Raw genomic sequence first — 13,417 nt, 5'->3', positions numbered from 1 at the left:
ATATAGTACGTTTCGATCGCAACACAAGCGGTCGTCCTCAGGCGGAAAAAATAATCCGCTGCATCTCCGACCAGCGCCACCTAGCCAGTGAACTGGAGCACATATGTGGGTAAATAATCGGTGGCGAACTTCTTGTGAGGCAACACGATATTTATTAACACTCTATTTTACAGGGTCCCTAACACAAAGGGGTAGCGGCCCCTTCACCCGATACCTGGGGAGGTATGGCCTCCGGACTACACGGGCCCTAACACTGGGAACCCGTTAATTCCCCGTCCTCCGGCTGGGGGCCCTAGGGGAGGCTCTGCTGACCCGACCGTGCCAGGGTCTTCGGGTCCTGACCACTGGCCTCACTGAGCTCCGGCCCGTGGAAGGACGACGGAGTTTGGGGTCCAGGGTCCTATCCCCAAGGACCTATCTTCCCTTGACCACTGGCCTCACTGAGCTCTGGCCCTTTGAAGGACGACGGAGCTTGGGGTCCAGGGTCCTAACTTCAGCCCAGGGGCCAGTGACGTGTGAGCCGGTCCCAATGTGCACCGGCAAACATTTACCGCCAGGTGGCCCCAGTGTTCATTGCCGTCCACACGTGGATACCTGAAGCCCATGTCAATCCACTGCTGGATGAGTCCCGCAATGAAGATACAATCAGTACATCCACTTTGCTTTTGGACTCCACCTGTTCCATTGGCGGCCGAATGCGAATCTAAATGTGCATACGTTAGAGACTGGTTAATGCGCATAGAAATCAAACCAATTGACCTGCGACATTTGCCACATCAACTTTTGTAGAATTTTAGATGTGCATTACAGCTACTTTAGCCGGATGGTTGTGGTGGATATGTATGCCTGTAATCAACGACTACGTGGAGGTGAGGGTTGGTGGATCACAAAAATGTTGCGACAACTCCCACCCCTTGGTCGTCTAGGAGGTAGAGAAGGCGGTGTCGAATAATGTGGACTCCGCCTGTTCCATGTGTAGATTTGTGATAGAGCGTTGGCCCCTCATTTGCTTGGATTTCTCCAGGTGCTCCGATTTCCTCCCACATGTAAACACTCATTAATCTTGATTTGAAGCTGTCGTGACTGCAGGAATCCTTACTCTTTGGTTCTTTCGGTAAAGTCACGTTGGTAGAAAAAACTAAAAAAAAATTCGTCGATTGCTTGTGTGGCGATCGAAACGTCGTGATCCATTATTTGTTCTACCTACGCGACTTTACCTAAACAACCAAAGAGTACAAACTCTCATTAATTGGCCGATAACATCTTTATATAAAGAGGACAACAGAGCATGGGCAGGAGTGGAAGGGGGGGGATTTGTTGCCAGCTGCTCACCATTTGACTGCTGTTGTCCCTCGTCTGTAGTTCCTCGTGCCAAAGTGAAGGGATACTGTGTGCCAGTTACAATTATCACTTGAACGTAACTTGTTGTTTCAATGTAAACAGCCACAGATTTAATCCTGAAAATCGTTATTTTTCACATGCAGTGAAACAATGTTGTTAATAGGCTGTTTCCCTGGGAAAACCTCACTGAGTCTCAAGACTCTTTTTCAGGAGGGGCCTGACAACTTTTCGCAGGAGTAATTTGGATGTTTGGCTAGTACCAGTTACATTGTATGTTGTTGTTTTGCTATGGGAGTAAACCCATGCAGAGAAAGGGACCAGAATGAGGAAAGCGAAGCCAGGCAGTCCTTCAGAAGATGTCATGCACGGGCGTGACCACTGCACCACCCTGCCGCCCAAACAAAAGTAATGTAAATAATGTACAATACTGGCAAATAAACCCTATTAGTATCAACTGAATTTCTGGCCAATATGGCACGTGTATAGCTGCATCGGTGTTTCTAAAAGTCGTGTTCACATTGCCTGAAATTAATAATATAAAGAACAGGTTTCCCACCTCTGGTTTCATTTGGATTACCGGTTGTCCTCATTATGTGTGTCACAGATAATATGGAAAGGAAAATATTACGCAGCACGAGTTGTAGGATTAGGGCAATTATGGTGACAGACGTGACCCCCTCTACACAAGAAACAGCTAAGATTCATATTCTTGGTTCTTTCGGGAAAGTCACGTCGAAGGGAAACAATAAAATAATACAAATATAAAACAATAAAATTCTCACGACCTTTTGACTGCAACACAAGCAATCATCATCAGGTGTGAAAACCACAACAAGAAAATTTGAAAGAACCAAGAATATGAATCTCTGCAGTCACTAAAGCTTTAAATCAAAATTTAACAGCTGAGAGTCAATGCTGGGATGTTGTGCGATTGGTGCAAGCGACCCATCATTGTGTTTTGATGTTGAGCTGTTAAAATTGCACTGTTGTGGGGTGAGGTCAAGGCCGATGACTGCTTCCAGCGGTGTCAAGATCAGCATTTTGAAGAGGCTCGCGGAGGATGATACTGGGCACTGGGGTGCAGTCTCCCTCCATGAACAACAGAGGGCAGAGGAGCGACGCTCACAACAACAATTGGCAGAGCACCGGGCGTATAAAACACAAAGTTGGAAGAAAGTTTATCTCGGGGAGTTAACCCACAACACCTGGGTCTGTCCCGCGTGTTCACACGATAACGCGTTTTCACTACAACGCGTTTTCTCCGTCACAACGCGCTTTCTGAGCGGACTACTTTCTTGAGCTGCGCGGTTGAGCGAGATGAGACGGTAACGCGGCGGCGGCGTCCCCTCAAGTTATTTGGACCCCCATCTTACCGTGCGTGGACATTATTATTATTATTTACGGGAGGAAAATAGTTTCCGCTTAACGCGGCACTTTTCAGGAACGCATCTACCGCGTTAAACGAGGACTCGCCGCGTACAGGTGCCGCGCACGCTGTATCGACCCTGGAGAAATCCGAAGCGCTATGAAGCTCTTGTTCACAGACGTCCAGTAAGGGGCGGGTGGTGTTGGTGGTGTGGGCGTCACCACGTGACACACAGCTTGTCCGTGGAGTCGATCGTGAGGGTGCCGACGTCGCCTAGGCAACGCCCCCCCCCCCCCTCTGGCTCTGCTGCTGCTGCTGCCTCGCTCTGTGCACGCGAGGCGCCAATCTGTGACGCGGGCACTGTACGCGTTGCGTCACCGTTCACCGTGGGGGGCGGCGGGGCCCCAGCTACGTCACGTCGTGTACAGTGGCACATTAATATTGACACTTTTACTCGTGTTTATGTGCCTCGTTATTAAAGGTGAGTTTAATAATAATCATGCTGCTGCTACACAATGTGTGCATTGATATATACGTACAGTTTATGTGTTTAAACGCGATTGTAGTTTATGGGCCCTTGAGGGATTTTTCGCCTCGTGTGAGGTTTTTATGCGCAAGCTTAATTATTGCGCTTTTGTTAATCGTTAACATTTGGTCAGGAATAATGCACTTAAGATAAATGTTCTGGCGACGATATTTTGCAAAACAGACGATGGCAAAATTTCGATTTAAAGCTTTCGTGACTGCAAGGATTCATCTTCTTTGGTTCTCTCGGTAAAGTCACGTGGAATGAGAATAAAATAATAAATTGATCAAATAAAATAACGCAATAATATTCTCACGACGTTTCGGCCACAACACAAGCGGCCTTCATCAGGTGAAGGGGACGAGACTGTCTGATGAAGGCCACTTGTGTTGTGGCCGAAACGTCGTGAGAATATTATTATTTTATTTTATCAATTTATTATTTTATCTTATTCTACGTGACTTTACCGAAAGAACCAAAGAAGATGGCAAAATTGTGTATATATTGTGCGATATGTGCCACTGAAACGGCAAGAAGTCAATAACAATGACTCGTGTTGAGTGTTTAATATGCAAGCAATGGGCCCACCACAGGTTCGTTAATGTTATAATGGAAGCAGTGAAATTAATGAAAATCTTTTGCTCTGCCAATTTCATTTTAAATTACGACTCTTCAATGAGCTTTGGTTGTAGTAAGCAATATTTGAATTTGTTTAAACGACCTGTATTCTCTTACAACATGTTTTATATTCCTAGGCATTAAATGTGTACTAAAGATTCAGACTAATTGTAAATCTAATGGGACCACTTTAATCGATGTCCGTTAATATATGTAGGCGTGGTAAGGTTTCGAGACGCACTCGGCGATGTGTGAAACGCAGTCCGTGTCCTTCCTCGTCCATTTGTCTTCATTCCAACGTCAACTTTGTTCTGCCGGTCTCTCTCATTAAGGCCACATGGCCACACAGTGTCTCTTAGTTCTTGCAAGCTAAGCTGGAGTCAGTCTCTCTCATTAAGGCCACATGGCCACACTGTGTCTCTTAGTTCTTGCGAGCTAAGCTGAAGTCAGTCTCTCTCATTAAGGCCACATGGCCACACTGTCTCTTAGTTCTTGCAAGCTAAGCTGGAGTGAGTCTCTCGCATTAAGGCCACATGGCCACACTGTGTCTCTTAGTTCTTGCAAGCTGAGCTGGAGTTAGTCTCTCTCATTAAGGCCACATGGCCACACTGTGTCTCTTAGTTCTTGCCATCTAAGCTGGAGTTAGTCTCTCTCATTAAGGCCACATGGCCACACTGTATCTCTTAGTTCTTGCAAGCTAAGCTGGAGCCAGTCTGTCTCATTAAGGCCACATGGCCACACTGTGTCTCTTAGTTCTTGCAAGCTAAGCTGGAGTCAGTCTCTCTCATTAAGGCCACATGGCCACACTGTGTCTCTTAGTTTTGCAAGCTAAGCTGGAGTCATTCTCTTTTCGACATATGTCCCACCAAATTCTGTAATAATAATGTTCCAGTTTCTCTGTTTTTTAAATATAGATTTAAATAAATCTACATTTTGAAATCCACAAATCTGGCTGCCTCCTGATGATGCTGGTTGTAATTACTGGCGAAACGTCGTACTCAGATTATTAATGTTGTGGCTTTGCTCTCTAACACACAACCGGTGTGCTGTACTAGTAACGAATTGGCATGTTCTGTTTAAGTGACAAACCTTACTATTTGGCTGTGTCGGGTGGTGGTGGGTTTACCGACACATTTTATATTTACGCGATCTTACCCAAAAAAACCTGTATTATGTAAAAATACATTTATTTTCCCCCTTTCTTTTTGGACAGTTTCAAATCTCTAACGTCTTTCAAATTGTTCTGATGTACAGTGCTACATTTCAAATTACCGTCATATTTGCAACGGGTTGTTTAAAATATATTTAAATGGTGTAGATTCACGTTTAAACTCGCTTCCAAACCGCATTCAGCATTTTCTTCTTTAGCAATCATCCGTAACCACAATTGGTACATCGGTGCATTACCCATTTGACTATGGTTTGTTGATCTTAATTTACCAATTAAAATGTTATTGAGTGTGCCAAATCCTAAAGAGTGGCGTTTGAGTCGACCTTATTTATTTCATATTCACATCTGAAACGCCTGTGCACATGAATGTTATCCAGTTACACACTCTCCTACTTGTTCATCAACTCTCTTCGTGGTGTAGATTTGATGGCTTGTATAGCAACCATAAACAAACACAACAAGTCCGGGTGACTCATGATCCATAGCATTGCGTCTCCGCAGTTGGATGACCTGAATCGTTCTGCCTCTCAAGTCGGAAAGCCACCAGAAACAGAACCTGTTCCCTGACATGCACCCGTCCCTGCTGCTCTTCCTGCACCGGCTGCGGATCACCATAGTCAACAAGGTGACACCACGCTATTCCCACGATGCAGCGGGTTCCGTAGCACGGGGACCGTGCCACTTGATGCTTTGTTATCCTCTCGCTCAACCACCCAGATCCGATTCACCCACGCCAACCACTGCTGGCCAGGTTAACTATTACCTGCCACTCGCGACTCGCTTCTGGGTGTCTCTCACGCATTGTTAGAGGACGCGTCTTGTCTCGCACACACACACAAACTGAATGCACACCATCCCATTCCTTCGCACCTCACGAAACACAAGCCATCTCTCCATATAAACTAAATTTAATTTTTTATTTATTTTACCAGGTAAGGCCTAATGAGCTATGTAGCTCTTTTTCAGAAGCGACCTGGCCACAAATGATAGCTCAACAAAGTGGCTCATCACGTGGACATTTATAGAAGCAAAATACTACGAACGCTTGTTTATACATTGTGGAGGGAAAAACTGGAAAACCCGGAGAAAAATCCACGCCACCACGCTGTGAACATGCAAACTCCAAACATAAACCACATTCCCACACCACCATGCCAGAACAGATAGACCACTCGCCCAGTCAAACGGCGTCAACAATCAAGAGCCTACAATGCACAGTTGAGTTGATGGATCGCTTGTCTGTTGCGTTTAAATTGTGCCAAGTATTCGCTTGTTTGCTGGGTCATGAATCTTTCCTTTTGGGTCAGGCGTCATGTTGGTATAATGACAACATTTTAAACTATTTCCCTCGACGGAGATAATCAAATGAAGTTGTCATGTAGGCAAGCGTTTGCCAATTCACTTCGTTTTTGAGCAAACCGGGGGAATGTTAAAAAGTGAGTACAATTTGACTATTCACATTTCTGCCTTGTAGCCCTATTATACAGGCTGTTTTCAAAGTAAAATGACATGCTTTAAAAAAAATATAACACGCAATTCCTCTCGATGAAGGGTGTGCTGTCGCTGTAGTGTATTCACACAATGGTGCATGGTTCTGAACTCCCCCCCACGCCCCTCTGTGCTCGCCCGCTGCAGGTCGATGGCAGCGTGCAATTCATGCAGCAGAGGGAGCTCGGGGACGGCGTGGTGGAGATCGAGCACTCGACGAGTTGCGGCAGATGGCTGCTCATCAAATAAACGCTCAACGCCGCCAAGGTGCCGTCTACGCTCCCCACTCGCGTCCCGTTCGCGTACTCCGCGCCAATGTATATGTGTATATGTTGAACTTCTTTCGCACTGTACGTCGCCAACCGTGCTAATCGGAGGTGTGGGGGAAGGACAAAACAAGCTCTGGAAGCGGCGCAAGACCTACGGTTACACTGACACCCTGTTGCCTTGGCGCTTTCTGACGAAACGCTTTTGTCCGCGCGGGCGTGTGTCAGTCATTGCGCCGTGCTGGCCTTAGGTGCTCGCTAACAGCACTTGTGTGAAATATCAGCGTGGAGGAGACAAAGGTGACCATGCGTGGTGCCGGCATCCCACCACCTCGTGTGCCATGGCGGCTTTTAATGAGTGCTCGCGAACAGCACTTGCCCCAACAGTCGGTTATAGGCTATACGGGTAATCTTTTGCTTTAGTTGCACGCGTGCTCCGTCAGATGAAGGAGAACGTGGAAGCCACGGAGCTGGCGTTGGCATTCCCTCTGGAGCAGGCGGAACCGGGCGAGCGCTCGGGGGGATTGCCTTCACTCCTGGACAAGCAGCCCGTGTTCGCCTTCCTGCCGCTCCGCAGCTACGGTTTCCGCTTCATCATTCAGGGTGCGTTGCCCGGCTACGCTCTCCCTGCATCCACCTCGCCAAAAAGAAGATGGACAAACACATTCGTAGCACCTCCTCCTATCATCCGAACCATTTCATCATTCGTCTCCTCTCAACTCTTGTTCATTTGCTCCTCCATTTACCTGCTGATGCTTGAAGCCAATGCTTAAAAACCCCCTGGAATCGAATTCCAGGGCTCTGGGTTTGTAGAGCAGTGCACTTCCCACTGCACCATCACTCCGGCATTATGCACACGTACGCTGCAGCACACAAACAAGATCAGCCCACACGGGACGTCGGTGGTTGTGAGCGTTCTTGCTTCTTCAAATGTTTCAATCTCAGCTGGCCCCTATGTGATTCTGCCATTTTGTTTTTATTCAAATGTAGAGACGAGACGTGGCTTAAATCGGTCGCTTCGAATGCATTGGTCTCTGGGAAGCCAGCCTACTTGTGCCTCCTTACGTAAAAGTGGCGAGGCTTAAAATCCCAGCAATTGTTGACCCAATTTTTGGATTAAAGCTATACAAGCTTTTAACGAAGAATAAAAAAAAAATAGGTAAGAAACAAGCTTTTAAATGCACAGTTTTATCTGTGATCAAAATTTGAAAATACATTATTTTGATCCTAAAATTCATCAAATTTGATGTGCTCAATAAAAAAGGGTGGCTTTCTTTCAAATATATTCTTTGGTCTTTCGGTAAAGTCACGTAGATAGGTTCAAAGAAAATAACAAAAAATAACAAAAAACTATGACGTTTTGATCGCAACACAAGCAATCGTCATCAGTAGGAAAAAATTTAGGGGAAAGCTGCTGAGGCAGGCTGTTTTAAAGGTTTGAAATGGGTGTAGCCCAAGGGTCATAAACGAAGTGGGCGGGGCTAGTGATGTTAAAGTGAGACTAACATTGGAAGGTAGGATGGAAACATCAGCCAGTTATGACTTGAATTGGTTAATAATGTCCTTCCAATGATTTCTCAGTTTGTGCCCATCTTCTCTGTTGAAATTGTGTCTGTGTCTATAAATATGGATGGCTTCATGAACAAACCTTTGTTGATAGCCATTGGGTTTGCAAAGTACCTTCGTCTTGGAGAAATCAATTTCGTGTGAGCCCACCGCATTAAAACAATGATCAGCCACGGCCGAGGAATTGGTCCTCCCGTGTTTCAGATCTGCGTTATGTTCACGAACACGGTTCGAGACATGTCGCTTAGTTTCCCCAATGTAACTACTGCCACAGACACAGCTTAGTTTGTAGACGCCTAGGTATTGCATGTCAGGGATCACATCCTTCACAGATGGGATCAGATCACAAATTTTATGTACTGTGTTTAATCGAACCTGGATCTTCTGTTTGCTCATGATTTTGGATATATTTTTGGTGACTCCTGCTATGTATGGCAAGGTGATGGTTTTGATTGGGTCCTCAGATGGTTCTTTCCCAACGGTTGGGGTGATAGCTTTACGGATTGCGTAGTCTGAATATCCAATCATCTTGAGAGCTTGGTGTGTGTGTTGCAGTTCACTGGCTGGGTGATGATGGTCGGAAATACATCGAGCTCTATGGTGTAGAGTTTTGATCAGGGAATTCTTCTGGGCAGGATGGTGGTGGGAGTCAGGTTTTAGATATGCATCCGTATGGGTGGCTTTCCTGTAGACAGTGTCCCATTGAGTCATCTGGTCTCCTTTTGATTAAAACATCCAAGAATGGTAACTTGCCATCCTTTTATATCTCCATGGTGAATTTGATAGCTGGGTTTATGGAATTGATGTGGTTGAGGAATTGGTTCAGAGCTGGTCGGCCATGTGGCCAGATGACGAACGTGTCTTCAACGTACCTCTTCCATAAGGAAGGACGTAGCGTGGATGCCTGGATGGCATCTGTTTCAAATTTTTCCATGAAAACATTGGCTACAACTGGAGATAAGGGAGAACCTTCAACTTGTTTGCAGAATGTTCCATTCCAGGTGAAGTGAGTGTTGGTGAGGCAGTGTCTCACCAGGGCCATTACATCAACATTCAGTCCTTGTTGGACCAAATCTTCAATGATTGCAATGGTGTCAGGCACAGGAACTTTGGTAAACAAAGAGACCACATCGAAACTAACGAGCAATTCACCTGGAGATAGTTAGATGTCCTTAATTAACGATACCAGGTGAGCTAAGTTAAGTACAGCTGAGGTGGTCTTACCAGTGAATGGTTGTAATGTCTCAGACAGCAATCGGGCCAGTTTGTATGTGGGTGAGTCAATGGTGGAGACGATAGGACGAAGGGGTGTCCCTTATTTGTGGATTTTGAGACCTCTAATTTGCAATCTTTGGAAGAACGTTATCAACCAGGTGGGGTGTTGACTGTTGTGTTAGCCGACTCTCTGTGTTGTATTGCATTATATTTGTAAGTTTACTATGCTTTCTCATGAATTCTTACCTGATAATGGTTGCTTGTGTTGCAATCAAAACGTCGTATTCCATTATTATTTTATTTTATATTCTACGTGACTTTACCGAAATAATCAAAGAGTAATTCCTGCAGTCACGAAAGCTTATAATCTAAAATTATTCATTTTCTACTTTTCAGTGGAGATTAAAGTGTGCATTGAAAATCTTGTCTTTTACCTCATGTTTTGTTTGTACTTGTTGCTCTCACGCTAAGGAAGAGGGAAGCACAACGGCCTCTCCGGCACCATGACGAGCGGCGATATTAGCGTTCCTTTCATTGGTCATAGGCTGGCCAGCAAAAGCTGCTACGATTGGACAAGACGTTTGCCTTCGTAGGTGGGCACCACCGTTAGTGATTTCAAAAAGGGTTGGTAGAATTTGGTAGTATCAATTATTTAAATTTCGTTAAAAACGCGAATCTGACCATGATGGGTGGCACCTGGACCGGTCTTTGAAATGAAATTTTGAATTATCACGCAAGACAAGTCTGTGTAGAAAATTTCAGCTCGTTCAGCTTCATACATCCGAAGAGATTAAGTTCAATAAAAGTGTGTAAAAAAAGTATCTGTTAATTCTGTAACCCTTTTCAACCTGCGCTTGAAATATTTAATTAGCAAGAGGGAACAATACGTTCCGAGCCATCGTTCGACATGTGATGCAGTGGGTTGACATCGCGCATACACGGCGTCATCCTTGGAGCGCTGGTGTTGGATCCGTTTCGGGCAACCCTTTCATCAATGCAGCCCATTTACCCTCGGGCAACACAACTTTACATGAGCAATGAAATCACATTCAATCATCTTTACGAGACAGTCGGTGTGCCCCCAGTACAGGCACAAAGAGGTACGGACAGAACTAATGCATAAATGCTTTCAACATAAGTTGGAGAGAGTTGAGCCTTTCAAGGAATTCGGCAATGCTTTCCCACCTGTGACTACTCCTGATGTACGACTCGAGAGAATGTAGGTTTTGCTTGCAGGCCACACACACACACACATGAATGATGTGTTTGGTATTATCTCATGGAAAAAAACAATTGCACAAGGGCTAGGGTCATGCCCCATTCATTCTGAACGATTAAACCAAACTGACCCACATTCACACACGAGAGCAGAGAGGTTGGCTGCAGGGTGACGCACACGAAGAACGGGTCACTGTGAAAGAGTTTGAAGGTTCCCCTTCGTACCTTCTTACTCTCCCTCCCACCCCCCTCCTTCCGGTCAGGTGATTTTGAAGTGTCGTCGTCACGCGAGGACGTGGACCGAGACAGCGCGTGGAACCAGTGGCTGCGCTCCGAGATCCCGGGGCTCTTCCTGCTGGCCCTGCACACATTTACCGTGAGTCGGCGCAGATGTGGCCTCGCGACTGGGGCTGCCACCTGTCCGCGTTTGACCCCCGGACAGTGTTCGGGTGGCAGCAGGAATTGATTTGTGCCGAGATCTGGTACCCCGGGTATGGCTATGGTTGAATTTAATCACCGTGAACTGCACAGTTTTAACAATAGACCTCGGCTTGCTGAGAAATGTGCCTGGGTTTGCTCTGTCGTAGAAATGGTGGCAGCTGTACTTGGGGCATCGGCACGTTTATTCGTGCTCCGGCTCCATTTACACCGAGAGTCACGTGCTCGTCTCGTGTGGGGAGTGGTGGTGTAGCTGTTAGGGGGCATCCATTTAGTATGTATGCATGGAGGGGGGAGGAGGGGTTAACCCAAATGCGTACGCTTGCGTATGGGGGTCTACTGACAATGTGTAAGCCGACTGCAACGGCATGAATCTGCCCATCGCAGTGACATGGGGAAGTAATTGCTTCCGACAAAGGCATTCTATGACCTTTTAAATCGTACTCAGGTTTGAGCACGGGGACAATTTGCATTCATGATCCTGAATCATGGCAATTCCTTGACTCTCCGGCAGTGGTGAATCGTTCCAACCACCAGTAGGAATCGTGTATATGTGTGTACGTGTATGCACAGCTGTACCCATTGGCTTCTGTTGTGGTCATGTACGTTTATTTTTTATTTCGTGGAATATCACTTGCTGTACTCCACGCGGTGAGTTCTTTGTGTAGATAGGAATCATGTTATGTAGAGAATATAAATCTTATTCAGTACCTCTATATGTCTCCCACAGACGAGCGGGGAGACAGCAGCCAGGCGGTGAGCCGGCACTCCCAACAATCGCCCAAGATCTGCGGTTCTCTTTACATTCCGATATTTGCAGCCACTTACTGAGTGTTTTCATGTGGGGGGAAACCAGTACACTCGCAGAAAACGAACGAATGTGAGCAAGGGGGCAACGTTCTATCCCGTGCAGATGGAAAGGATTCCACAGTTGTGTTCCACTGCCTCCTGGCAAGCCAGGGTATGACTCATCCTCGATGCCCACCGGAAGGGAGATTGCACACTTGCAATTGAATTCCCTGAGATTATTTATATCATGGGGTAGGCAGTGACAAAGCCCCTGACTCACTTAACACGAACATGCGGTCCAGTGCATTGTACGTGCAAGGATACTCGCTTTCCAAAATGTATTAATGTGTGTTGTGCTTGAATCTTGACTTAAAGCTTTTGTGACTGCAGGAATTAATATTCTTTGGGTCTTTCGATAAAGTCACGTAGATAGAACAATAAAATAATAAAAATAAAGTGAATACAAAATAATAATAAAAAAATATCACGACGTTTCGATCGCAACACAAGCAATCGTCATCATTTTTCTCCTGATGACGATTGCTTGTGTTGCGATCGAAACGTCGTGATATATTTTACTTTTGTATTCACTTTATTTTTATTTATTGTTCTATCTACGTGACTTTACGGAAACACCCAGAGAATATGTGTTGAACTTCTTTCGCAGTGTACGTAGCCAACCGTGCTAATCTGTGGTACATTAACACCTTGCCACAAATGCCCTGTTGCTCATGAGCCCAGCGACTCAACTGAATCAGGCGCAAGGTTTGCGTGATTAATGCTTACAAAGTGGGGTCTATAATGAACAATATGGCTGAAGCTCGAGTTCTGTTCATTTAAAACGAAACGTGTTTCTTACCAACCATACCTGGTGTTTGCACACAGATACAGATTATGGGCGATGCGTTCTACACCATTCGGAATGCGCTGTTGCAATGTGCAGCCACAGCTGCTGCAAAAATATTTGTCTCGGTTTGATCCACTGAACAATATCCACTGACCACACCGCACGCGCAACAATGATATAACTATGAACAAAAATATTAATAAATTAGGATGGTTTATTAAATATATTGCACGTAAGAAAATACAGCAATAGACGTAAAAATACATGGCAGTTTAACACGTAGGCTTTCGCGACAAATATCCATAATACAGGTTTTACGGGTTGGATCGCGTAAATATATGTGTCATTATGAGACCTTTGCCGTAGCAAGATATAGTAATAGGTTTTTACCCTTTCATCTGGCACCAAAACTGACACCTTTATACAAGGGATCATGTTTGCAATAACCACAACACAAGCAGTCAAAATGCAAACAAAAAGATACAAGTCTGATAGTGATATACACTGTCCTTGAAGTTCATTGGTCCACACCCGAGACGGCTTTTCTTAGAGCCTAGTCTCCACTGGT

At 45.5% G+C, this 13,417-nt stretch overlaps 1 protein-coding gene across 4 annotated transcripts; it reads left to right on the top strand.

The window, feature by feature from the left end:
* The first annotated feature begins 3,062 nt into the window (after nt 1–3,062).
* Nucleotides 3,063–11,315, top strand: LOC142924296 (uncharacterized). Of its 4 annotated transcripts, none has more exons than XM_076066429.1 (5): nt 3,063–3,188; nt 5,524–5,647; nt 6,658–6,777; nt 7,200–7,379; nt 11,039–11,315. In XM_076066429.1, the coding sequence occupies exons 3-5, from the start codon at nt 6,741–6,743 to the stop codon at nt 11,239–11,241; spliced, it is 420 nt and encodes a 139-aa protein (XP_075922544.1). In that variant the 5' UTR covers nt 3,063–3,188; nt 5,524–5,647; nt 6,658–6,740; the 3' UTR covers nt 11,242–11,315. The 4 variants fall into 4 exon arrangements, 2 of the variants coding, with proteins under 2 accessions (XP_075922544.1, XP_075922545.1); XR_012941482.1 differs by having other exon boundaries at nt 3,069–3,188; nt 7,274–7,379; nt 11,039–11,302; XM_076066430.1 differs by having other exon boundaries at nt 3,071–3,188; nt 7,220–7,379; nt 11,039–11,297.
* Nucleotides 11,316–13,417: the final 2,102 nt, after the last annotated feature.

Source organism: Petromyzon marinus, chromosome 11 (assembly GCF_048934315.1).
Source record: "Petromyzon marinus isolate PM22_M1 ecotype Great Lakes invasive population chromosome 11, UKy_Petmar_22M1.pri1.0, whole genome shotgun sequence".
Classification (NCBI taxonomy): domain Eukaryota; kingdom Metazoa; phylum Chordata; class Hyperoartia; order Petromyzontiformes; family Petromyzontidae; genus Petromyzon; species Petromyzon marinus.
The sequence above is the reverse complement of the archived record's forward strand: the minus strand, read 5'-3'. Positions and strand labels throughout refer to the sequence as shown.

What these genes read in the sequence shown, in the direction of transcription:
- LOC142924296 (XM_076066429.1), top strand. Translation starts at nt 6,741, where the DNA reads ATGGCTGCTCATCAAATAAACGCTCAACGCCGCCAAG. An exon ending in AAACGCTCAACGCCGCCAAG is followed by an intron (nt 6,778 to 7,199) that starts GTGCCGTCTACG and finishes CTTTTGCTTTAG; the next exon opens with TTGCACGCGTGCTCCGTCAG. An exon ending in TTTCCGCTTCATCATTCAGG is followed by an intron (nt 7,380 to 11,038) that starts GTGCGTTGCCCG and finishes CCTTCCGGTCAG; the next exon opens with GTGATTTTGAAGTGTCGTCG.